This window comes from Vigna unguiculata, chromosome 5 (genome assembly GCF_004118075.2).
Source record: "Vigna unguiculata cultivar IT97K-499-35 chromosome 5, ASM411807v1, whole genome shotgun sequence".
Lineage (NCBI taxonomy): Eukaryota > Viridiplantae > Streptophyta > Magnoliopsida > Fabales > Fabaceae > Vigna > Vigna unguiculata.
The window spans coordinates 5,757,319-5,785,298 of NC_040283.1; the positions used below are offsets into that span (position 1 = coordinate 5,757,319).

The 27,980-nt window shown below is 31.3% G+C and overlaps 2 protein-coding genes across 2 annotated transcripts; both read left to right on the forward strand.

Annotated features, from left to right (window-relative positions):
- Positions 1-13,840: 13,840 nt before the first annotated feature.
- On the forward strand, positions 13,841-14,299 carry LOC114183037 (S-protein homolog 20-like). Its single transcript, XM_028069871.1, has one exon. It carries the CDS (start codon positions 13,841-13,843, stop codon positions 14,297-14,299), a length of 459 nt encoding a protein of 152 aa, XP_027925672.1.
- A 5,063-nt stretch (positions 14,300-19,362) lies between these two features.
- LOC114183816 lies at positions 19,363-23,063 on the forward strand. The gene is made up of 5 exons (XM_028070964.1): positions 19,363-19,580; positions 19,670-19,799; positions 22,048-22,135; positions 22,406-22,485; positions 22,578-23,063. The coding sequence occupies exons 3-5, from the start codon at positions 22,064-22,066 to the stop codon at positions 22,837-22,839; spliced, it is 414 nt and encodes a 137-aa protein (XP_027926765.1). The 5' UTR covers positions 19,363-19,580; positions 19,670-19,799; positions 22,048-22,063; the 3' UTR covers positions 22,840-23,063.
- The last annotated feature ends 4,917 nt before the right edge of the window (positions 23,064-27,980 follow it).

Genomic DNA, 27,980 nt, shown 5'->3' on the forward strand with positions numbered 1-27,980 from the left:
TTGCAACTTCTCACTTTTTTTTTCTGCTAATGAATCTGTATATATGCAGAGACGAAAAACAATGACCTGTTGTTGAAGGACAAAAGAGTCCTTTCATTTTGTAGCAAAACTAAGTAATGTCACATTTAATGTAACATTTAATGTCGCATTTAATGAGATGATATCATCAAGATGATTGAGGAGACTTAATTGTATGATTGGTTAACATTCTAAGAAAAAATGGCACTATAATTGAGTATGATGACGAAAGAAACTTAAACCAAAAGTTTTAATTTATTAGGTTTAGTTTCCATTTAATTAGATGCATATAAAAGAAATGTACTAATACATATGTTATTATTATTTTATTGATAAATAATGAAAAGATAGATTTATTAGTATATTTAATAAAATAAAGTAAAATATATTCATTGGAAAGTTTACAATTACGTAAATAAATAGTGTTGTTAGATTTAAAGAGAAAAGGTTTCAAGTTAAAATGTTTTTATTATAATTTAAGAATGGGGATACATTTATAATTAAGAGTCTTAGTTTTTTTTTTCAGTGTTATTTGAGTTTTTCATATTACTTTTCAAGGATGTTGGTTTGATATTTTAAACAATATTATTCGTTAAACCAAGTCTGAATTCATTTTCGATGGTTAACAATCTTATGTTTCTTTTATATGTATCAAAGTATTTTAAATGTTTGTGAGTCGACTATGAATATTAAATTGATAACCAACTCGTTTATATTGTGAATTAGACTCATAAGTATCTTCTAATTATACTTTTTTCTAAATTATTATAACCCTTAATTATGAAATTTAGGGATTTTATGTTTAAGGGTTATAATAATTTAGGAAAAAGTATAATTAGGGTTATAATAATTTAGGGTAACTCTTAATGAAAATTTTTCGTTGTTTATGATAATTTTTTTTAAAGTTTTGGATTTATATTGTGTTGCTTATTTAATTCAAGTAGTATAAGTTTTGTTATGTCTTACATTGTGATAATTGTGATTTCTGAATATAAATTTTATCTTTTTCTAAATAGGTGAGATGTGATAAATTTATATTAGAAAGACTATAATAAAGAGTAAAAAAATTGATTCTTCTTTTTAAAGAAGGAGGTTTGTGATAAAGATGAAAAAAATGCATATATGTTAACTAAACTTTTCATGAGAAATTTCATGAGAACCAAGAATTCAAGCAATGAAAATCAAATCTCTAAAGTTCTTAGAGTTATATATAATGAATTTAAAAATTCATTAGAACACGATTTGGGAAAAACGTCTTCAAATTTAACAATACCCACCAAATCAAATTGATGAGGTAGAAAGGGCTGATCTAAAATGATATTCATGGTTTGGTATCATGATATAATAGCATGATATAATAACGAATAATAGTCATATTTTTTTGAATTCTACTATTATGTGTGTTTGTTTTAAGCAAAGGAAATGAGGAGAAAAAATAAATTTTTTTTTCAACTAAAAAAAATTATATATAACAAATTTAATTTGACACCCCTAAATTTTTTCTCCAAGTTCTGCCACTGTTCGGAATGAGAGTTTCATTAAGGTTCCTCTATGACCTATATTTTGATTCTAGCACCTCTCTCCACAAACTTTTGTCCTTCATGCTTAGTCTCCACTCCCATTTAGCTAGTAATGCTCTATTGAAATTCCTAATTTCTCTTCTTATCAAACTTCTTTCCTCCTTTGGTTTGTATATGTTTCTTCAGCAAACCTAAGTTATCTTCATATCCTAAGAACTCTAACCTCGCATAAAGTTCTTTTGAATTTTCTTTAACTCATCACACTAAGCTAACCTTATAGTTGTACTCTAATCGAAAATGATAACGAAAGAAAGTTAAACAAGAACTTTTAATTTATTAGGTTGAATTTACCATTTATAGATACATATAAAAGGAATGGATTGAATAACTAATAAAAAATGTACTAAAGCATATGGTTAGAGATGACAAATAAACCCGTCTCCGTGGGTATTGTCTGAACCCGTCCCCGCTTTGACGGGAAATCCCCGCATTGTCTGGGTATGGATATAAGTATGGAGAATCTCCGACTTTTTCAATTGGGTACGGGGTATGGGGATGGGTATGGGAATGTTCATATCCCCGCCATAATACCCGTACCCGTCATATCTCCGTCTAAATTACTAAAATATTCATAATTAATTAAGTAATCATATATATATATATATATATATATATAGATATACATATACATATATATATATATAGATATACACGGTCTATTTTTTATTTCTTCTAATTATTTGGTTTGTTATGAAACTCATTCGCATCTCTAATATATTTTTCATCTTATCATAACCTTTATGTAATTATGTTAAAATGATGTATGAGAATTAAAAAAATGTTATGTCTTACATTTGAATATTTTTATTTATTGCATATTTTCCTTTCACATAAAAAAACATAAGAATGTTTAATACTCTCAATTCAAGTGTTTAATAGCATAAACCTTTCATTTACTAAGTAATATAAAAAAAACTATTTAGTTATTATTATTAATTTTTGTTTTAGTTGAAGAACTTTTGTTTCGCTAAAACAATTTTCGTTATTTCTCAACCATTGAGTATGTATGTTGATATTTGAAAAGTTTTCTTAGATCTCTAAGGTATTTTTCATTTTATTATACCCTTAATTATACATTTGTTTTCCTTTGTGCATTTTCTTTCAATAGTCTCTCAAATTGTTTCTAAAACACACAATTGTTAATTTTTTTATATTTTTATTTGTTGTTTATTTTCATCGTGTACAATATAATTTCGATATATTGTATCTAATTATTTTTTATTTTCTAACTCATTATCAATCACACTGCAATTTTTCACTATAATTGTAATTTTTCACTGTAATTTTTTCTTTGTGTGATTTCTTTCAATAGTCTCTCAAATTGTTTTTAAAGCACACAATTGTTAATTTTTTAATATTTTTATTTGTTTTTTATTTTCATCATGTACAATATTATTTCGATATATTTTATCTAATTACTTTTTATTTTCTAACCTCATTATCAATCATACTGTAAGTTTTCACTATAACTATAATTTTTCCTTTGTACGATTTCTTTTAATAGTCTCTCAAATTGTTTTTAAAACACACAATTGTTAATTTTTTAATATTTTTATTTGTTGTTTATTTCCATCATGTACAATATTATTTCGATATATTTGATCTAATTATTTTTTATTTTCTAACTCATTATCAATCATACTGTAATTTTTTACTAATTGTATAAATAAATTTTATTTACTACAATATAAAAATTTAATGTAATTGTCATGAATATTTTTTTTATCACCATCTAACATACATTGAAGTTCAAAAGATGCAAGATCTATGTCAAAATTTTATTATTATATTTATTATTTGTTCTTTGCATCATTTTTATCAAGTGATATATTATAACTTTTATTAGTGTATAAAAAAAGATTCATTAGAATTTTAAAAATTGAAGTAAACAAACATTTAAAATATAATTTAATTTGAATATTTGTTTTCCTTTTATATTTTTAAATTTTATCAACTAGGTTTCATTAATGTTTGCAGTTTGCAAATTTAATAAATGTTTTGGTTCTCATGAAATTTTATTTGGTATTCTAATATAAAATGTAAACAATTATAATTTATTTCAAAATATTTGATATCGAAGCAACAATCATCCTCTAATATTGAATATTTAATAATATTATATTTCATTTACCGTAATTTTTTATTATTTTATAAAATTAATTAAAATTAATATTTGAGTAAATGGGTACGGGTATGGGTACGAGATTATACCCGTTACCTGGTGGGGATGGGGATGAGGATGAGGATGGGACAAAAGTTTGATACCCTTTGGAGATAGATTTTTTCTACGGAGATGAGTATGGAATAGCGAAACTCATCCTGGTCCCGCCTGTTGTCATCCCTACATATGGTATTACTATTTGACTGATAAATAATAAAAAAATTTTGATTTAGTATCTTTAATAAAATAAAGTAAAATATATTCAATGAAAACTTTCCAATAACATAAATAAATAATGTTGATAGATTTAAAGAGAAAAAATTTCAAGTTAAGATTTTCTTTATTATAATTTAAGAATGAAAAACGTTAAAGAGTCTTTATCAAAATTAATATTATAATTATGCTAATTATATCCATAAAGCAAATCATTAATATTAATAATTTTGATTTTGATGAAAAGTCCTTAATTATTTTAAGAAATTTAATAAAAATGACTAAATTGCATCAATTTTTTACACATCGAAAATCAAATTGAAATTTAAAAAATTAGAGACAAAAACAGATATAAAAAGAGTAATTAAAAAAAAAAATGTAAGTGGAAGTATAAAATAAGTATGATGACATTGAAATGTAGGTTTATTATTTTTTGTTTATAAAAGCGTACATAATTGAAATGACTAACATCATGGGTTCCATTTATAACATTTGATAGTGCCTTTTTCATATCTACATGGTCCATCTTTCTTAATATACCAATCGCAGTCTGAACATTTATCGAAATCCCTAGTTTGAACGTATGCATCAAAATACAACAAAGGTCCTTTTCCCCATTGACACGAACAAAAGTAGAGTGTTTTATACCAAAACTGAGCCCCAAAACTCCAGTCGAAGCTTTGGTTAAAATGGAGAAGACGCTGTCCAAGATCATCATCTTTTGATTTGCAGTGAATGTTTAGGTTTTCTTTTCCCTCCAAAGTATTCGTAATCTTCACACTAGTTTTTGGTGGCCATGCCCATGCCAATGTAAGCATGCACAGCAAGACAACGATTTTCGCCAACAGAGACATTGCAAATTCTGATGCTCTTTTTCTGCTAATGGATAATCTATTATATAAAGGCCTTATGTTGAAGAACAAAAACGTCTTTTCATTTTGTATTTGACTCCACTCAAATGCGTTTAATTGAGTCCAATGCGTTTAATTAAAACTTTGTATTATATGATTACAGTTGCAATCAATTTATTAGGTACAACTTAATATATAATTTTATGAATCGAAAGGAATGGTCCAATAATTAGAAAAAAAATTGTAATAAAAGATATGTTATTATTAATTATTAGCGACAATTTTAGTGGTAAAAAATAATTAATCATTATAGTTATTAATTTAGATAGTATTTTATAAATTAAATTGAACAAAAATAACGAATATATGGACTAAATTGAATTAAAAAAATAACACAACACTAGTATTGACACGTGGCACAATTGTAAATTGACATGTGGACAATTTTTTTGAAATTAAAAAAAATAATTTTTTATAAAAAATTAAAAAAAATTAAAAAAATCAAGAGCCGTGGCATGTTCTGTTTAAAAACGTTAATTATTTAAACACCGTTAGTCAAAAGACCAAATTGACCTAAATTTGATAAAAATGAGAATTTAATTGAACACAAAATAAAAATGAGGACCAAATTGAATAAAAACAACAAAAATAGGAACCAAATGTATATTTAAGTCTTTATTATAAGAATGACAAAGTTTAAGAATCAATTAAAAAAAACTAAAATTCGTTCTAGAAAATAAAAACTAAAAACTAAAATCAATGAAATTTTGGACTCAATATTACAAAGGCATGAATAATATAATTTTGAAAATAACATGTTATTAAGATACCATATACCACATATATATTATTTCTCAAAGTAACCAAACACATCTGTTCCATTTATAGCAACTGATATGGTTAATTTCTTGTCTACATGCTCCATCTTCTTTAACATACCAAAGACACATTTTGCATATACCTTCGTCCCTGTCTTGTATGTACACATTTTGCATCACTAAAATTGGTCAATAATAATAATAATAATAACGTATGTTTTAGTATATTTTTTTCTTCTAATTATTCATCCATTCCTTTCAATGCATTAAATTAAATATTAAGTTCTGCCTAATGAATTGATTGCCACGGGAACTTGCAATGCTAATCAATAATATAACATAATTATAATAATTTAATTATTAAGGTGTAAATTGAAAATAAAGCATTTATAAAGGCGTAGATAATTGAAATGAAGTACTACATCAGTTCCATTTATAGCATTTGCGAACGCCTAATTGGTATCTACATGGTCCATCACTCTCAATATACCAATGGCAGTGTTTACACAAACTGTAATCCCTAATTTGATCATATGCATCAAAATGTAACAAAGGACCATTTCCCCATTGAAAGGAACAAAAGAAGAGTGTTATCTTGAACCAGTGAGGTCCAAAACTCCATTGGAATCTTGAACCAGTGAGGTCCAAGATCATCGTCTTTTGATTTGCAGTGAATGTTTAGCTTTTGCTTTCCCTCCAAAGTATTCGTAATCTCCACAGTAGTTTTTCCTGCTGATGCCAACGTAAGCATGCACAGCAAGAGATCCATTTTCGCAAACAGAGACATTGCAAATTCTTCTGACGCTCTTTTTTTTTTCGAATGAATCTGTTATATACAGAACCTGAAAAACAATGACCTGTGGTTGAAGGACAAAAAGGTCTTTTCATTTTGTAATTGGCCTCGGTCAAATACGTTGAGGTCTTTAATTAAAACGTATTACATTATATATGATATGGTATAATATGATTAAACTGAGATAGATAACGAAAGAAACTTAAACCAAAAGTTTGAATTTATTAGGTACACTTTGTTATTTAATTAAATGGATACGAAAGGAACGGATTGAATCATTATAAGAAAATTTCATGTTATGGATCAATTTTAAAGATAAAAAAATGTTAGTGAGTATAATAATCAATTTAAATTTATAAAACATAAAATTATTAATTATTAAAATAGTCATTATTATAAATACAAAATTATAACTGATCTTTAAATTAATCTTTAAAAATTAATTACAAAAGTTTTAGTTACTAAAAAAGTTAGTTTATAAAGTGATCACTGAACCTTGACTATTAAGGTTTTGGATATCAAATAAAATAAAGTAACGTCTAAATTAGTTTATAAATACTAAACATTACTCTTAGTTTTTTTTGTTTAAAACTTAGATGACACTTTTGGTGTACTTAAGTAATTATGGTTTCATATGTCGATTGAATAATAAGAATAATTGTGCTTTTTTACTATGTCCAAATTTCAATGTTCTTGTTTATTGAATCGTAGTGTCAAAAGATTTGTTGATAAATCGTATAATTGAATAAAAATATAAAATTATAAATATAATTTGATAGTTAATACTATGAAGTGAATTGTAATGCGACTTTAATAAAATTTAAGGATACAAAATTTATGTGTAAAAAATTAATGCATAGAAATATATATGGTGGATGGTGATGGAATTAGACAATATTTATGTTCCTATAAAATCATAAAATTTAAAAATTATTAAATTATAAATTATTAAATTATAGAATTATAATTTATAAAATTTTAAAATAATCAAATTATATATAGCGATAACTCATTAAAATGGCATGGTAAGATAATAACCACGACATTGTTTCACGACGACTGCCACACAGGCATAGTAGAAAGGAACTCATTGGCAAAAATGTAAATAACATGATCCAAATTGATGACGGTTTTACACATAACTGTCGTTATTTTGACTCACTACAACATCAACGGTGGCTTTACCGATGCCCGACGTTATTTATTTAATAATGACGACGGTCTCTCTTTTAACCGTCATGGAAATGTGTTTGAGGGTTAAAAAAATAGCTTCACTTTTCTCTTCACTATTTTCTCTGTGCAACTCAGTGCGCCATCTACACCGTTTGCGCGCCGCCACCGTCGAACTTGCTGTTGCCACCTTTTATTGTTGCTGCTAGGTAAGGGGCTTCCACCGTTGAATGTTGTCGCTGGGTTTGTCGCAACCACCGTCGAAGTTGCCGCTCGGTGAGGTGCTACCACTGTCGAAGGTTTCGTTGGGTGAGGCGCTACCATCGACGAAGCTGCCACCACCAAATTAAATATTGATATAATTTGATTAAAAATATCTATTATAATAAAAATATCATTATAATATTGATATAAAATTTAAATTTGGTTTCAATTTTGAATGATGAAATTACTCCAATTTACAAAGAGATTAGGATTAAATTGAGATAAAATAAAAAATACTGCGACCAAATAAAGATTTTTCACATAAATAATTGACATGTGGTAAAACCATATTTTGACATGTGGTAGTTTTTTTTTTTAAATTAAAAAATATTAAAAAATTAAAAAAATTACAAGCTGACACGTGGCAAAATCCTAATTTGACACATGTCAGTTGTTTTTTCAAGAAAAAAAAAGTAAAAAAAATATTAAAAAGAAAACCACGAGCTGACATGTTGCACACGTCGTCAATGATGCCCTAACGGAAAGGACCAAATTGGAACAAATCTTCAAAAAATAAGACTCAATTGAGACAACTTAGAAGTTGAAGATCGAATTGAGATTTTGTAACGAAAACGAGCACATTCCATATGATTAAACCTAAAAGTTATAATATATCACTTGATTAAAATCACACAAAGAACAAATATTAAACTAATATAGAAATTTAACATAAATCTTTCATTTTTTGAACTTTAATATATGTTGGACGGTGATAAAAAAATTCATGACAATTACATCAAATTATTATACTATAGTAAATAAATTTTATTTATACAATTATAATAATAAAATTACACATATGATAATGAATTAGATAATAAAAATAATTATATGAAAATATCAAAAATAGTATTATGCATAATAAAAATAAACAACAGATGAAAATATTTAAAAAAAGATCAAATGTGTTTTGGAAACAAATTGAGATACCATTGAATAAAACCGCACATAAAAAAAAACAAATGTATAATTAATGGTATTATAAAATAAAAAATACCTTAAAACACTATATAAGGATAAAGACCTAGATACCCATTGCCTTAAGGTTATGGGTTGAGAGTAGTGTCAATCTTGGACTCAAGTCTCACTGATGTTGTATCTCCCTAGTGAGTGAATTTGCCCCCTCTAAAGGCCTAACAAGTGGTATCTGACGGTTAAAATCGGCAATATGATACTTGTATCAAAAATATTCCTGGCAAGGTTTCTGTGTCAATGTATCCCGTTAAAAAAATAGATAGTACATATATATATATATATATATATATTTAAAGTTATTTAATAGATTATAAATATTTTAATAATTTAAATGGAGACAAGGATGTGATAGGGATGAGTATTTTGGCAGGTATAGGGATGGGATGAGACAAATATGTACATCTCATACCCAATTAAAAAAATTGAGTATTCCCCATTGCCATATCTATACCTAGTCGATGGGATTTTCGTTAAAACAAGGACGGATTCGGGCAATACCAACAAGACGAATTTATTCTTCATACTGCATTGTTTGGTTTGTCATGAAATTCATTCGCATTTCCAATATATTTTTTATCTTATCATAAATTTTATACAATTATGTTCTAGTGATATATGTCAATCAAATATTTGTTATGTCTTATGTTTAAATATTTCTATTATTTTTTAATATTTTATTTATTGTATATTTTTTCTTCCATATGAGAATGTTTTACATTTTCAATTTTAGTGTTCAATAACATAAATTTTTCATTTACTATGTAACATTAAATATTTTTTTCACTCTATTATTATTAATTTTTGTTTTATTTGAAGAACTCTTTTGTTTCGATGAAACAATTTTTGTTATTTCTCAATCATTGACCATGTTGATATTTTATATTTCTAGGGTATTTTTCATCTTATCGTACCCTTAATTATATATTTGTTTTCCTTTGTGCGATTTCATTCAATAGTCTCTCCAATTGTTTTTACGACACACATTTGATACTTTTTTAATATTTTTATTTTTTAATATTTTTATTTGTTGTTTATTTATATCATTTTTTATTTTCTAACTCATTATCATACAATAATTTTTTCACTATAATTGTATAAATAAATTTTATTTACCATAATATAAAAATTTAATGTGATTGACATGAATTTTTTTATCATCATCCAACATATATGAAATTTAAAAGATATAAGATCTATGTTAAAATTTTATTATTATTAGTTTAATCGTTGTTCTTTGTGTGATTTTAATAAAGTGATTATTATAACTTTTATCAGTGTATAAAAAAGATATTCATTAGAATTAAAAAAATTGAAGTAAAAAGACATTTAAAATATATTTTAATTTGAATATTTGTTTTCTTTTTATATTTGTTTAAAAATATTTTTAAATTTTATTAACTAGGTTTCATTAATGTCTGCAAATTTAATAAATGTTTGGTTGTCATAAAATTTTATTTGGTACTCTAATTTGAAATGTCTACAATTATAATTTATTTTTAAATATTTGATATCGAAGAAACAACATCCTTCTCTTAATCTTGAATATTTGATGTTATGTTTCCTTAAACGTAATTATTTTATTATTTTATAAAAATTAATTAATAATATTAAAATGGTAAACGGGTACGGGTATGAGTACGATTATATTACCCGTTATCCGATGTGATGAGATGAAACAAAAGTTTGATACGTACAGTTGAGTTCGGATATGGGGATGGTAATGATTTTTTTCTATGGGATTAGGTATCAAGATAGTGAAACTTGTCCCCGTCTCGTTGTCATCCTAGTTGAAATGGACACACCTTAATGATGATATTAGTAGTGGAGTTTTATTTTTTATTTTTGTCTTAAATACCTTTTTGGTCCTCATTTTCGTAGTGTTTGTTGCGAATGGTCCTCATTTTCACAGAATGTTTAAAATGGTCCTCATTTTTACTGAATGTTTAGAATGGTCCTCATTTTCGCAATTTGTGTTTTATTTGGTCCTTTTCTATAACGCCGTTTAAATCATTAACGGAGCATTGTACATGTGGCACGATTTGTATTAGGGTGTGTTACGTGTACTGTACATGTGGCTTAATTAGATATTTGGGGATAAATAAGTGAGCTAAGGTTTTGGTAGGGAATGTTTGGGCAGTTGGTGAGTTTTGGCAATCTTGTTCCTCCATTCCCAATTGGTATTGCTGCAATCTTCTTTTTCCTGCAATCCCATTATATAGGTATGTTACGGTCCCAATCTTCTTCTTTTACCTCTGGTTGTAATCGTTGGAGGCAACCGTGTTGTATCACTTCGTGCACTATTGGTGGTTCAACGAGAAACGAATTAATCCCGATTTGTAGTTGCAGAGAGATGGCTGCTTTGAGGATGGCAAAAACTCCAAAGAATATTGGTAGAAAATTTTAGGTACAATCTATTTTTATTTTTGTGTTAATAATAAATTGGTTTTAATTTTTGGTTTATTGATTTACAGAGTGGTGGTTCCAATAATGTGGGCTGCAACTTTTTCAAATGGTGGTGTTGATGAAAATGATGTCATCATCATGACACAAATGAGGCAGATTAATGATTTGGAGAAGTCATTGAAGGTTGCTGAGAAGAGGCTGCAATTAGTAATAGGGTTCACTTGAGTTGTTATTGTATTATTTGTACTGTTGTGTGTAATCTTTTAAAGTCCAATTTGTTTTGTACTATTGTTAAATGAAGAAATGAATTAGTTTGATTATGTTGATATTAGTCCCAACATGTTCAAAATGACATTTTAATCTGAGCATTGAAGTCAGTGAAATTGATTTAAGTTTGGGAAAAATTAAATTGATATAAGTCTAGAAGAAGTTAAATTCATAACATTAATTCATCCTCATCAAAATGCACTACATCAATGTTTGGCAAAAGTGAAATTGAACGAAGTTTAAGGAAAGTCAAAATGCAGTACATCAATAATGAATTCTACATCAGAAATTTTAAAAAATAACTAAGACGTTTGTAGCTGCTATCATGGCCTCCTCCTAATTTGTAATTTCATCCTAAACTGCTGAGATGGTTCTTCTGGTGTTGGTAATGGTGTTGCTTGACTCTCCACTTCATTCCTTGGTGGTTGAGTTGTTTGAGTTTCAGCAGTTGGTACATTCTCAGCAGTTTGGACATCTGGTGCAGTCTCAGCAGTTTGGGCATCTGGTGCAGTCTCAGCAGGTGTTGCAGTCTGCTCATCCACAGGCTTATTTGGGCAATTGTTCCTGTTATGTCCAATCTGACGGCATATGCTACATTTTTTTCTATGACCTCCTTTGCTGATTTGTGTGTTATCCTTTCTCAACTCCCACTCTTCCAACCTTCTTTTTTTCTTGGATCTTCTTGGTAAGATTCTCTTATGTGGTGGATGGACGTCAAGGTAGGAAGTTCTTTCCCATAAGACTTCAACATTGACTGAAAAGATGATGGATTGATATATTTCTTCATAGGTGGATCTCCTGAAACAGATTGGTATGAAGTCCTCAGCATTGACATTGATGAAATTCATTGTTGCAATAGCATGGCAACAAGGGATAACAGTCAGAAGATGTATTATTAAGCCTACTTTAACGCAATGGGGAACCACTACTACAATCAATTACAAATAAAATAATGGGAACCATTACACCAACATTGACAACCGACAAACAAACCAACTAAAATAATACCCCACTGAACCCCACATGCAGACACAAACTACACAAAATCATGGAAGTAATTTAGAAACCATGCAGAACATCACAACAATCGAAAGACAAACAAACCCAGAAATAGAATTACGAAAACCCTAACCCACGAGCAAACACAACGCAAAAAATCCTGAACCCACCTACCTCGTTGATGATGATTAACTAGAAAATTGAAATGAAGAGTGCAACTGCAATCCAATGATGAAATGACAAGTATTAGCTGCTTCCTCTGCAAATCTGAACTCAAGAAAGACGAAGATAAAGAAATTTCCCTAATTGCAAAATTTTCCCTAAATTAAAAAATTAACGGTTACCTGTACAGTACACAGTACACGTAACACACCCTAATACAAACCGTGCCAATGATTTAAATGACGTTACAGAAAAAGACCAAATAAAACACGAATTGCGAAAATGAAGACCATTCTAAACATTCGGTAAAAATGAGGACCATTTTAAACATTATGTGAAAATGATGAACATTCGCAACAAACACTACGAAAATAAGGACCAAACAGGTATTTAAGCCTTTATTTTTAGACAAAAACAAAAATAAGTATAATTCACATATATGATGAGTTAAAAATAGAATGAATACCTTGAGCACATTAGGCCAAAACCAAAAGAATGACCATTTTGCAACCAAGTTCATTTTAGTTTTACATGCACAGCATCCATACATTGGGAAAATTAACGTCATTATTTTACCGTGATTTTTTTGTTTCTATGTGAAAATGTGTAAGTAATGTTTTTGAATAACTTTTCTTAACTAATATACGTATAAATAATTTTTAAACATAGTAATATATAATCATTTTCCACGTCTTCTACAGGATAACGATGAGGCAAATCCTTTTATTAATGCATATAAATGTTTTTTATGCTGTTAATATTTCCTTATATTAACAGAAGTATTAAATATATGCATTCAATACGTATAAATGACGATGATCTCTTTTGTTGCCAAACTTAAGCATCTCAAAAAAACAAGCAAAAAAAAAAAATTGAAAGTAAATATTTATAATACACTTGTCAATATGTTAAGGTATAAAAAAAGGCAACCTTGTTGATACTTACTAAGAGAGAAAATAATATTTTGTTAAATTCAAGTGCTGAAAACAATTGTCAATATGATTCAAAAAGACACAAATTTGAGATGAAATCTTTCCGTTGAGACTAAATAACAGTAATGGAAAAACTTGAAGGCATTAAAAATTTATTAAATCCTTGAAAAAAGATAAGAGAAGAAAGTTTAAAAATAGAATGTTGGAAAAATGGAATATGAAATTTAAAGAGCAATGAATGGTTGTGATGAGATGTTTATATATAGAGAGGGTGTAAAGAGAAGAAGTGGTAGAAGGTGGAAGAAAATGAGTTCATCTGGTAGAAGTGTGTCAATGGTATGGGTGTTTATGTTGATATTATCGATGGTGAAGAATGGTATGGGAGAGAAAGTTGTGGTTAGGGCTACGAATTCTTTGGGAGAAAATGTGAACTTAGACATTGAATGCACCGTTGATGAAGGTCCACCCATTACTCTCATCCCTGGAACTTCTCATCAATGGAACTATTTCTTTGATAAGGAATTCATATGTTTCTTTCAGTGGTTTGGTGCCCAAAGCTCCGGCTATCACTCATTTGATATGTTCGTAAAATCTAGGGATAAGGCTTCCAACCTTTCGTGGTTTATAAAACCAGATGGACCATGTAGGGTTGCACCTGATGGATCCTCTCTTTGCTTTCCCTGGAGAACTTAGATTTCTTCTTCTTTCTTCCTTCAAACTACGTATTATCATTTAAATAAAGTTCTGCCATTTCTGTCTCTTAATCAGTGGTTTAGCTGAATTGTACTATGCTCAATCTCCTTGAATATTCTAAATAACAGAGAAGATAGAAATAAATATAAAAAAGCCATGAATAATATTTTTTTTTTCAATTTTATTGGTTAGATTTTTATTAATCTGAATCCTCACGTGTACATATAAATTAGGATCGGAGATGTTTTTTGTGATTAATCCTTCCAAGGATAACAAGAGTTGAAGTGGTTGTAGAGAAACAAACATGGTCCATCTTGTTTAATAGTCCAATTACATCTCATGCATCTAAACTCATCCCTATTTGCTTCGTATATAGCAAACTTATGAATAACATCTTTTTTCCATTGAAAGGAACAATGGAACAATGTTGAAGAAAAGAAGTTAACCGCAAAACTCCACACAAAAGAAGAATTGGGTGAAAGAATTTGCAGTCCGAGATCATCATCTGCAGATTTGCAATGAAGGGTTAAGATCAATCCTTCTTCTAAAGAATTTGTCACACTTACATGACTTTTATGACTTCTTATTTCCAAGCCATTGGTGCTTGATAGTAACCTCAACCACAAAACTAAGAAAACACTTCTTACAAACACAGACATTGCACCTCTTTTGTCAAACTTTCTTCTACCTGCGTTGTTATGTGAAGGTTGAAAAGGGTTAAAACCTGTGTTGGAACATAAGCATGCAGATGAGAGGTTTTAGGTCAAAAGAAATATCTAAACATAACATAATATTGACCAACAATAAAGTGCACTTAATTTCATAAAACTGTTTTCTTCAAATTCAAACCGACAATTTATTAAGATTTTATTCCTCTTGGTTACTCTTTGTAACATCCTATTTGAATAGATAAAATCTACTAAATAAAGCATCATACAGTCATAATAAAGAGTAGTCAGATTTGGAACAACACACATAAGGAACCCAACTGTTACAGTCATCCAAGAATGTACTTGCAAGGGTTTCTAGGCATATAACCATGCCATAGCCAAAACAGAAACTACAAGATTCACAAATAAACAAAGGAAGAACTCCTAGAGCGAGAGATTACAATAGGCACTAGGGCCATGGAATACTCCTGAGAGGCACACAAACAAGTCCCCTAAGCTGCACCACTGCTACCACCAGGCCTACTCCCTAAATTTCCTCCATCTGCTCCCACCAAGGGTGATCATCGCGAAATAGAAAACGTAACAGGAACATAACAAAGTGCAAGGGCACACTGGACACCATGACTCAATTATCCGGATACATATACTAAGATCGGATTCACTGGACACTTGCACTCGTGGTGGCCTCTACTGCTCTGCAGAGCCATTGCCAATGGGTTTCACCCTACCACGCACAAGGTTAACCTTCAAGCATCTAAGGCCATTATCCTGCCAAAGACTAAAGCCTCCCGCCACTCTCACCACTTGGGTCAGATTGCTCTACCTGAGACTCACTGACCCTTTAGAGTTTCAGGATGCAATCCTTACTTGAATTCATATCTTAATATATACACTACACGCCACCATGAAATCTCCCCACGAGACTCATGAAATTACGCCTATCACATACAATTTTCATGTCTCTCATGCCACAACCACCACTTATCATCTCAACATTTAATTCTCATGCATGTTCTCAACCAACCAAACAGAATTCCATATATTACTCATGCTAACTTACAACTTTCAGTGTACACAACTCATACAAACACACCGAAATCATGCATGTTTGAGATAAATAACCATACTCAAGGGAAAAGAAATATAACATATAAATCTGCGCTATTCTCGCCTAGGCTAGAAGTCCTCGCCTAAGCCACAGCAACTCTCTCGCTTAGGCTAGGCCTTCTCGCCTAGGCGAGACCTGTAACAGTGGCACCCAACGAGCATCTCGCTTGGGCGAGACTAGCTCGCCTGGGCGAGATTGCCCTTTGCCCAAAAATCAAATCCTTTGCCTGAACGAGGACGTGAGCAGAGCACACCAGGTTCTTCTTCGAGAACTCGCTTGGGCGAGTCACCCTCGCCTGAGCGAGATAGGGTGTCACTCAAAACAAGAGCCCTCCGCCTAGGCAAGCTGCTCGAACAGAACCTGGGCGAGTCTCAACTATTCTCGCCTAGGCGAGACGAGCTCGCTTGGGCGAGAATAACAACACTCACCTACTGTTACGCACATGCAGTAGAGATACAACTCAAAAACAACATATCAAAACGCAACCAAGCCAGTTCATACCATCCAAAACATCATTCACGCATAAATTCCTGGTACAGACCAAAAGCATACAGAAATGGTTCTTAAAGACTCAAAATATAGCTTCCCTTACCTCTGTTTGAGTACCCTAACTAAGGGGTATTACAATTCCAGGAACTCGAGTAGAGCTGAAACATGAAGATCCAAACAAAACGACGTTAGGAATCTTAACCCTAACTTGACCAACGTGCTCAACAGCGAAAAAGGGTGAAAATAATGGACGAAAACCCTAGAGCTTGACTTACCAGAAGGTACAAGATGGGTGTGCTAGCTTGGAAATAGGAGAAGACAGTGTGCCCTAGCGGAGCTCTAGCTGGAGAATGTATGAGGAACAGAAGGCTGGTTTCTGCAAATGGGACATGTAACAGAGGTTTAGGGGCTAGCAAGGGTATTGGGTCCCCTGGAAGGGCTGGCCTTGGGCCTACGAAGAGGCCAGGCCCAACATGCATAAAACTGAAAAATGGGGCTTACAATATCTCTCCAACAACAAAAATTTTTCGTCCTCGAAAAATTAGACTTACCAGAAAAGATGCGTATAGGAACTCCTCATCTCCTCCTCTAGGTCCCAAGTAGAGTCTCCTGTCCTCCGGTCCCAGATGACCTTCACCAGACTAGTGGCTCTTCCCTTGCGCTCCTTCACTTGGCGATCCTCTATAGCCACGGGCTGTACCACTACCTGGAGGTCCTCCCTGACTTCCACATCCTCCACCTCCAACACATGTGATGGGTCAAAAACATACTTCCGTAGTTGTGAGACATGGAAGACTGGGTGTAGATTATCCAGCTGGGGTGGCAATGCAATCTCATAGGCCACGGGCCCTATCCTTCTCAAGATCTGATACGGACCCAAGAACCTAGGAGACAACTTCCTTGAGCGGATAGCCCTCCCCACACCAGTGGTTCGGGTAACCCTAAAGAACACATGCTCCCCAGCCCCAAACTCTAAGGGCCTCCTCCTTCGGTCTGCATATGCCTTCTGCCGACTATGAGATGCTTGTAATCTATCCTTCACCAACTGCACCTTCCCTGTGGTTTGTTGCAACAACTCAGGTCCCACCAAAACCGACTCACCATCCTGGTACCAAGACAAGGGAGTCCTACATCTCCTCCCATACAAAGCCTCATAAGGCGCCATTCCTATACTCGCCTGGTAACTGTTGTTGTAGGTGAACTCCACCAGTGGTAACACCTCATCCCAACTGTTAAGGTGGTCCAAGATACATGTCCTCAACAAGTCCTCTAAGGACTGAATCACCCTCTCTGACTGGCCATCCGTCTGAGGATGGCAAGCAGAACTCATCCTCAGCCTACTACCCATAGCCTCCTGCAGCGTTTGCCAGAACCTGGAAGTGAACCGGGGTCTCTGTCAGACACTATGCTACTAGGTACCCTATGAAGTCTCATTATCTCCCGGATGTAGAGCTGGGCCAACTTGGCCATAGGCATTCTAAGATTCATTGCCAAAAAATGAGCACTCTTCGTTATCCGATCCACCACCACCCATTACAACAATATGCATCTCTCCATCGTAAGGTTTTGCAACTCCACAACTTCAAGACTCCGTTGGTTCATCCCTGAGAGTGAGAGGTATACCAATATTACAGTAAAAGTAAAAGAAAGAGTATATTGGATTAAATATGAATACAAACTCCATAAAGGAATTGGTTTAACAACTGGGGGCAATGAAGCCCGGATACAGACCCGACACAAACATGGGTAGACAGATACGATTAAATGGAAAAAACATAGGGTACGGTGTATATATATATATATATATATATATATATATATATATATATATATATATATATATATATTAATTTCAAATTTTTAATTAACACATTATCATTTAATACAAAAATAAATTTAATTTATCTATTTAATATCTAAAAAAGATTAATATCAAAAAAGAAAAAATAGTGATTATGTAAAAAAAATTTCTCATTTTTATAATCATAATAGAAATTTATTTAATAAATTTACAAATTTATAATTATTTAAAAAATTATTAAATTTGTAGTTATTAATTTGAATTATGTAAAAATCATATTAAAGATAGAAAGTTATCTTTCAAATGAAATATTTTCAAATGAAGATATCATCTAAGATCGTAAAAAAAAAAAATTGTTAAAATTTAATAATAAAAAATTATTTTCCGATATAATATATCCGGGACTTTTTAGCTGAGGAGTCCATATAAAGACAGCAGAGAGTAAAAGAGATTTCCGAAATTAGGATCCAACACGGACAAATGCATACCGATATGTATTTATGCCATTCTAATTGACATATAGGACTGCAGGAAGAAAATATGGGATGCAGCAAAAAGTATCCCATTTTTATTTACTTAATTATATTTACATTACCATATTAAAAATATTATATATTATACAAATAAATGTTTGGGTATATTTTTTTTTTAATTTTACTTTTTAAATAATTTTTTTTATATTAAAATAATTATTTTATTAATTTCATGTGACATTTTTTAAATCTAATCCCTTTTTAGTTTGATATTTTTTAAATTTTATTATTTTTAAAAGTTAAATTAATTACCTATAATAATATAATTATCTACTAAATAAATAAAAAATTTACAATAAAATTATTTATATTATTTTTATAATTATAATAATAATAATAATAATTTATTAATCTATATCATCATAAAAGAAATAGCACGCATAGACGTAATGGATGTGTTTCGGTAGTATTATATATTGTGTATCAGTATAAAACATGTACCTAAATAATTTTTTGGACCATTTCTCATTTGTTTTGGAACGAACTTTTATAAACAAAAAGAAAAAAATTACATGTTTTAGAAAGTTTATTCTATAACAAATAAAAACTAAAAAACTACAGAACTTGTAAGTCCCAAGTGGCGATTCCAATCCCTCAACGACTCCAAATCCCCAAACTCTGCCGCGTTGCGTGACGGCTGGTCGCAACTCCGCCGTGAGCGGCGTGTCGTCTTCTCTGGGTTAGTTTCGCGGTGCTCCACTTTTTGTTTGTTTCCTTTATACATTCCATATGTTGCTTCTCTACATTGATTTGGTCTTTGCCTTGCAGTGTTTGCTGCTATCCAAAAGAAACTAGCTGATTTCACATTTATTGGAAGAACAGTTTGAATTTGTGAAGTTGTAAGAGAAATTGGTGCTTTTGAACCTAGAGATCTTGCTTGAGCTTTAGATTGTGTCAGGTAGGAAGTCTCACTGCGACATTTTTACTTTATTTTATTGTCTATTGTTGAAGTTCCATTCCTTCTTTCTGTGTTGCTGTAAAGTTTAACATATGTGTGTGGGGATGGTGGAATGTTAAGAAATTGGTTTTAACCTATTGGTTTAAGGACGTTAGAAGAAATTAATGGAAGCAATTTCACGATGATTAATGTTCTTGAGAAATTGGTTTTTAACCAGGACAAATGATATGTAATCCATCTCATCTAGTGAGATAAGGTGTCTTTATTGGGAAAATTTTGCTCTAATTACGTTTGAATATGTATAATTTACTAAATGAGAGACAAGTTTGAGAATGTAAGTACTCGCTTCACTCTTAAACCTTTACATGTAGTTTACAAAAGTATTGTTGGATGGTAGACAACATTGTTAGGATGCAGTTGTAAAAAATATGTCTGCAGTTTCTAAACCTCTCGATAAAGAACATCTTCGATCCATGCAACAATGTCGAGTGCTAGGCCCTCCAAAACTCTAGAATAACTCTCTAGCACTGCTTTCAGTAAATTTTATTGTCCTATCTCGGTCTAAGTATTGTGATTGTTATTGGTTGAGTTTCCACATCGTTGACATCAAACCCAGGGTAAACGTGTATGTATCCCCTATAACTAGTCAACATCTAAACTCTTATCAACTCATTGGAACAATAAAAGAAAAATTATTTCTTAAAAAAGTAAAATTGAAACAGAAAAGGAATAAAGAACAGAATAGCTTCCACTACTTTCTTCCCAGAACTATGACCCTAGGTCCCTTACTTTGGTGGATCAAGCTTTCCTCTGCCTGGAATTCGTATTCTCCGTAAGTATTATTAAATATCATCATCCATTTGTTAATTGCTTTTAGTTTGTCACTGCTTCAGAATCTTTTCACTTTTCGAGCACCATCATGCATTTCTCTTTGTTAAGGCTGAATACTCAAATTGTTCCTCCAAAGCGTGATTTATGCTGCTTTGCAATTATCGACGAGGTCTATGGGTCTAAATTATTTTCTAATCTGGATTTGAAATTTTGGAAATAACCAATCTCAGGTGAAAGCTAGTGATGTGCATAAGACTGCTTTTAGAACTCACATAGTCATTTTGAATACTTAATGATGCCTTTTGGACTTATGAATGCGCCTTCTATGTTTCAAGCCTTCACAAATGAGATCTTTAAGCCCAATCTGTGGGAATATGTATTGTTTTTTTTTTTATGATTCTAATATACAGTCAGGATTGGGAGTCCCATATGGAACACTTTACTGAGGTTTTACAGGTGTTGTTGGATAATAAGTTATTGGCAAACCAATTGAAGAGGTTACATGGGAAGAATAATTCTCCATTGAGAGTCGATTTCCATATTTCAGTCTTGAGGACAAGACTGATTCTCAAGAAAGAGGCAATGTCAGCTGTAAATAAACCTTTAGACCCAAAGACTAGTATTTTTTTTCTCAGATTGCTAATAGCCCCATTATGTGGAGAGACTAAGAAAGTAGGAATAGGAGAGTAAGACAGTGATGTGATTCTTGGAGTTCCTTTTCACACACTTCGCCCACTGATCTTTGTGCTCCTTTGTCCATCAATCAATTTCTCTCTACCATGTCCCATCTTGTCTTATCCAAGTGCATGATACTATGAAGTATAAACAGAAGCTCCTAGATCAGGAGCTCGGATAGATAGATTATTTCTTGAGATAGATATTCTTAATATGTCATTTTAAAACTTGCAGAATGTTTCTGGAGTGACATTTTTTGTGTGAAGCTAAAGCACTAGAAGTTTGTTTAGTTAGATTTTATTACTAGTGAATAAAGAAAACTTCATGATATTCACTATTGAGAGGCTGTGTCAAATATTTCATCCAAACTAGAATTATAAAATAGCTTTTATATTTTTAAAAATTGTTTAAAATATGTTTTTTCTCCCTGCATGAGTAAAGTCTTGTGATACGGAGTTCACAACTTCAAATCCTGAAAACCTCCCTACTTGTGAGAGTAAGGTTGTGTGCATCAACCCCTACACGCCCCACATCGTACTAGGTTGGACCCATCTGCCCTAAGTCACCCAATAGTTATTGGAATACTTAATTCGTGGGCTCGTTGAATTAGGGAATATATGTCAGAATAGAAAGCATATGTACGTAAGCAATTTTTTTGTTTTAAAAGAGAGCTATCGTGTTTTCAAATATTTAAAATGTGGTAGTATGAGTGTATAACAATTCGTTCTTTTGAATTTATCAGGGCACAAGAGCTTGAAATGACTGTCACAAAAACATCCAAGAAAACTGGTGCTCCCCAAATTGTTAAGTTGAACAAGGCATTGAAATTGGTAAGCAATTTGTGCCCCTCTTGCCATATGTATTTTGTGGTTGTCAAATCGTTTTATGCAGTACTAATGTTCATTCATGCAGATTATTACCTTACACTGACAACAATGAACATTTTATTAAACGTGTGTGTGACTAGTTAGTAAAGTAGCTTGGTTAAAGACTGGAACTTATTATATATACGAGAGTGATTTCCATCTTCCTGAACAATTTGCTCCTCTTGATTTATATCAAAATATCAATTTGGTGCTTGTACTATTATTGATTGGCAGGCCGAGTTATGGGTAAATAATATGAGCAAAGATGATGATGATCATAGAACAAAGGCGGATTTAGAGAGTAGACCTGCCGGGTCAGTAGCAAATCTATCGCTTATGTTATGATGCACTTGTTTGTTTGTCATGACAGATATTGCTTATGTTATATCATTACACAACTTTACAGGCTTGGTCTAGGTGCAAAAGTTTCACGCCAATCAAAATTTGTTCCTTCCGATGACCCTGTCGAAAAGAAGTTGTATGCCAAATTGACAGCTGAAAAAAGAAAAGCAGCCAATATTGCTAAGGAGTCTGCCACAATTGCGAGAGATGGTTTAGATGACGACGAAGACAGCGAGGACTTAGATAGCAGAACTAATGCGTTTGCTAAGAGGAAGGCAACGGCACCTTTGGCATCATCTATATTGCGAAATAAGAAGCAGAAGTGACATTCACTGATGAGTTCTTTTTTGCTGCAAAGCTGTAAAGTATCACATTTTGCATTTGCCTTGTTGGAATTTTGGCTTAATACTTGGTGCAGATTTTTACGTATCGTGACCGCTGTAGTGAATGGGAAAATATTAGCATGAATTGTTCATGCGAAGCTGTAGTGACTTGACCAATGGCGTTTTTCTAGTTACATATTTTTACTTTAATGTGTTACTTTATACCAGTTATTGCGACTTAGCTAATTGTTGGCATATTTACTGAATGAACGTTTTCGCTACAAACACTTTTCTTTTTAAAGGATGATACTAAAATTTATGCTTAGCTATATGTGTGTGTGTGATTATAAAATTATCCAAACTATTTATTTGGCTTGAACTTTGACATTCAGAAGAGAACGGTTTTTTTTTTCTACCTTATTTAATTATAGCATTCAAGTTGCAATTCTTAAACATTTTTTATCACATACACCACTAATATATGCGAAAAATTACAGAAGCATCGTTGTTTATACCAAAATGTTCTTTAATTAATTAATAAAACTATGCTTGCCATGTTGAGATATAAGTTTAAGTTTTTGTCTGATATATTTAAAGCGTGAATTCGGTTAATATTAATAAAATATTAAAGATAAATCTATCGATGGAGATAATTATCAGGAAAGAAACGAAGAAAAAGCACGAACAATAACAATTCAGACAGATATCGTTCATATTTCTGCTCAGTTCCCATCCCAGCCACAAAAAGCTGATTGTACATTATTTTAAAACTTCGTGAAATCAATAGGTTAACCAAAAAGCAAATATACAAAAGATGATACAAACAAAATTATAACACAGCTTCTAATGTGATCCGCAAATCAAAGTTTACAAAATCTGCAATTTTGGCCTTCAATTGGTGAAGTGAGTCACACCCTGAATAAGACTGTTGCTTTGTTTGTAATAGTAAACAAATCTAGATTTTTCATTTCTGCAAGATGCAATTGCCACTGCCTCCACATTTACTTGTTCCTTATTTCAGTATCTCATTCACAATATATTATCCAATATCAAATTAGTCCGGTAGAATGAAAAGAAACTGTACCAAATTCCCAATAATGCTTTGAAGAACTCTGTTTTTGTTAATCAATTTCTAGGAATTCCTTTAAACATTGTATGATCAAAAGACAGTGAGTAGTCTTACAAGTGGAAGTTCCTCTAATTGTCCTTCAACTCAAATTGAATTCTCACTGAACTTTCACGCACTAAACGGTCTCTCATACTACTACTAGACAGTCTCTAGAAGAAAGTCTTCTACTGTCATCCATAAAGTTCTTTGGTTTAAGATGTAGATTTGTTTCTTCTTTGGTTTAACCGCCGGTGTAAAAACCTCTTTTCTATTTAACAATTGTTTTAAAAAACTTTTCTCTTCTACATGTTTTATTTTTCTAATTTTACATTTAACCATTATTTTAAAAATTCATTATATATTCTTTGTTGAACTGAACCGAACTGAATTGAATTGAACTGAACCGAACTGAATTGAATTGAACTGAACCAGACCAGACCGAATCGAACCGAATCGGACCGAATCGAATCGAACTGCACTGAACCAAACCGCACTAAACCGAACCGAACCAGGCCGAACCGAACCAAAATGGATCGAACCGGACTGAACCCAACCGAACCGAATCAGACCAAACTGAACCAAATCGAACCGAACTGAACCGCACTGAACCGGACCGGACCAGACCGAACCGAACCGCATATAACCGAATCTGATCGAACCGAACCCGATCGAATCGGACCAGACCGAATCGAACCAAACTGAACCGAGTTGAACCAAACTGAACCAAACCAAAACCGAACCAAACCGAACCGAACCAAACTGAACCTAACCAAACTGAATTGAACCTAACCAAACCGAACTGAATTGAAAGACTCTTTAGTTGTGTTGGATTTTAAAATACCTTCAAACAAAGAGTATAAAATTTAAAGGAAAATTTTACACTTTCTTAATTAATTAATATATAGCAAAAGGAGAGTCGCTTTGTAATGTGCATAAAAAATGTCACACCCAAAAGTTTTTTCAACACCAACACCACAATCGTAAGGTCCCTCTTAAACAATTGAAACATAATGTTTTTCCCTAAATTAAATATAGCAAGTATATAAACAATAACATAAACAAACTCTATACTTTTAATAAAAATAAGATTCAAATGACAAGCTTAAATTGGTTTGTATTCACCTTTCACACAAATAACTATTTTGTCAAAGTGGGGAACATAGAGTTCCAAAATTGGTAAAAGCCTAAATATTTTAGAAAAATATTATAAGACAATGAAAAAAATAGGCGAAATAGGAGTAGTGAAGCATTGAGTATTAAAAAATGAGAAGAATGCAAAAGACATATAAGAGAAGGATAAAACGTTAGTTAGGGTTAAGTTTCAAAAAACAAAAAAAAAAAGACATACCACTTGAGTGGGGTGTGAGGTGTTAAAATTGCAGTGAAGGTGGTAAGGTGGAACGACGAGAGCAAGGCGGCATGGCCTTATATAATAGTGACGGGGATGAGAAGTTCATGATCATTGTCTCAATGGTGGTGATTGAATTAAAAAATGGAGTGTGTGCGATGTTTAGGATAAGAAGTCATTGAAGAAAAAAGAGAAAATAAAATACATAATTCAATTAGTGAGCAGTTAACCGATAAAAGTTTAGTTTTTTTAAAAATAAACGATAAAACAATACTATTTAATTTTTATTAATATTTTTACTTTAATATTTAATTTTCATTATAAATAGTTTAGTTTAGTTTTGTTACTTTAATATAGTACAGACGGTCATAGTTAAGTTTAGTTAGATTAATTTTAGTTATCTATAACAATATATAAAAAGATATCCTCTTTTGTGTCTATATTTTGTTATTCCAATTTTACCTTTAATTATTATTTTAAAAACTAATTATTTTATAAATAGTTTATTTTTAACCGTTAGTCTAAAAACCTCTTTTATCTTTAACAATTGTCTAAAAATTTCTCTTATGTACATATTTTATTTTTTAATCCAACATTTAACACCCATTTTAAAAATTCATTATATATTATTTATTGAACTGAACTAAGCTGAATCAAATTAAACTGAAGCGAATCGGACCAGATCAAACCGAACCGAACCGAATCGGACTAGACCAAACTGAAGCTCACAGAACCAAACTGGATCGAACTGAAACGAACCAAATTGCACTATACCGACCCGAACATAACCGAACCAAACTAGATCAGACCAAACTGAACCGAACCGCATTAAACCGAACCAAACCGCACTAAACCGAACCAAAGTTGACTAGACCGGTCTGAACCAAACCGAACCGAACAGAACCGGACCTAACCAGACCAGACTGAACCGAACCAAACCACACTAAACCGAACTAAATTGCACTAAACAGAACCAAACCACACTGAACCGAATCGAACCAGACTAGACCAAACCGAATCGAACCAAATCGCACTAAACCGAACCGAACCGGACCAGACCGAACCAAACCGAACCGAACCAAATTGAACCAAACCGAACCAGATCGAACTGAACTGAACCGGATCAAACCACACTAAACCGAACCAAACCGCATTGAACCGAACCAAATCGAACCAGGCCGAACTGAATCGAACTAGATCGAACTGAACCAAACCAGATCGAAGTGAATAGAACTGGACCGAACCGAACCGAACTGAACCAAATCGAATCAAATCGAACCGAACTGAACTGAAATACTCTTTAGTTGTGCTAAATTTTAAAATAATTTAAAAAAGAGGAGAAAATTTAAAGGAAAATTTTATACTTTCATAATTAATTAATATAGAGCAAAAGAAGAGTTGCTTTGTAATGTGCATATAAAGTGTCACACCCAAAAGTTTTTTCAGCACCAACACCAAAATCGTGAGGTCCCTCTTAAACATTAAAAAATTGAAACATAAAGTTTTTTCCCAAATTATATATAGTAAGTGAATAAACAATAACATAAACAAATTGTATACTTTCAATAAAAAAAACATTCAAAGGACAAGTTTAAATTGGTTTGTATTCACCTTTCACACAAATAACTATTTTATCAAAAAGGAGAACATAGAGTTCCGAAATTGGTAAAAGCCTAAATATTTAAGAAAAATATTATAAGACGGTGAAAAAAAAAGGTGAAATGGGAGTAGTGAAACATTGAGTATACAAAAATGAGAAGAATGCAAAAGACATATAAGAGAAGGATAAAATATTAGTTAGGGTTAAGGTTCAAAAAAAGACATACAAGTTGAGTGGGGTGTGAGGTGTTAGAATTGCAGTGAAGGTGGTAAGGTGGAACGACGAGAGCAAGGCGGCATGACCTTATATAGTAGTGACGGGGATGAGAAGCTCACGATCATTGTCTCAACGATGGTGATTGAATTAAAAAATGGAGTGTGCACGGTGTTTAGGATAAGAGGTCATTGAAAAAAAATGAGAAAATAAAATATATAATTCAATTAGTGAGCAGTTAACCGATAGAAGTTCAGTTTTTTAAAAATAAACGGTAAAACAATACTCTTTAATGTTTATTAATTTTTTTTACTTTAATGTTTATTTTTTATGAAAAATAGTTTTTTTTGTTACTTTAATATAATACAGATAATTATACTTAAGTTTAGTTAGATTAATTTTGTTCATTCTTAAAAGATAAAATAATTTTATAAGAATGAAATATTCTTAAATATAAAGAGAAAATAGAAGAAACAAAAAATCATATAAAAAAATAACAAAAATAACGTACAACTAAAGGAAGATATCAAAGATATTCATTAGACCTATCGTTATTATATTGCTCAAGTGAATTTGATCAATTTTTTTTTCAGAACAACAAATGCTTCCTTTTAATATCTTTTATTTATTTATTTTTTAATTCCTTGATTATTTTTTAGCCTTTTATTACTTTTCATTTTTTTTCAAAAGGTCTAAATTAAACTTTTTGCAATCTTGATTTATCTTAATAATTCTTTTTAATTATTCATTTTTATATGATTGGACGTACACATAATTCCATGCTATAATAAAAGTAATCAAGTCTACTATTACTATGTGATTTATTAATTTATCCTAATGTAGATGTTAAATTTTATCTAAAATAACTACAAATC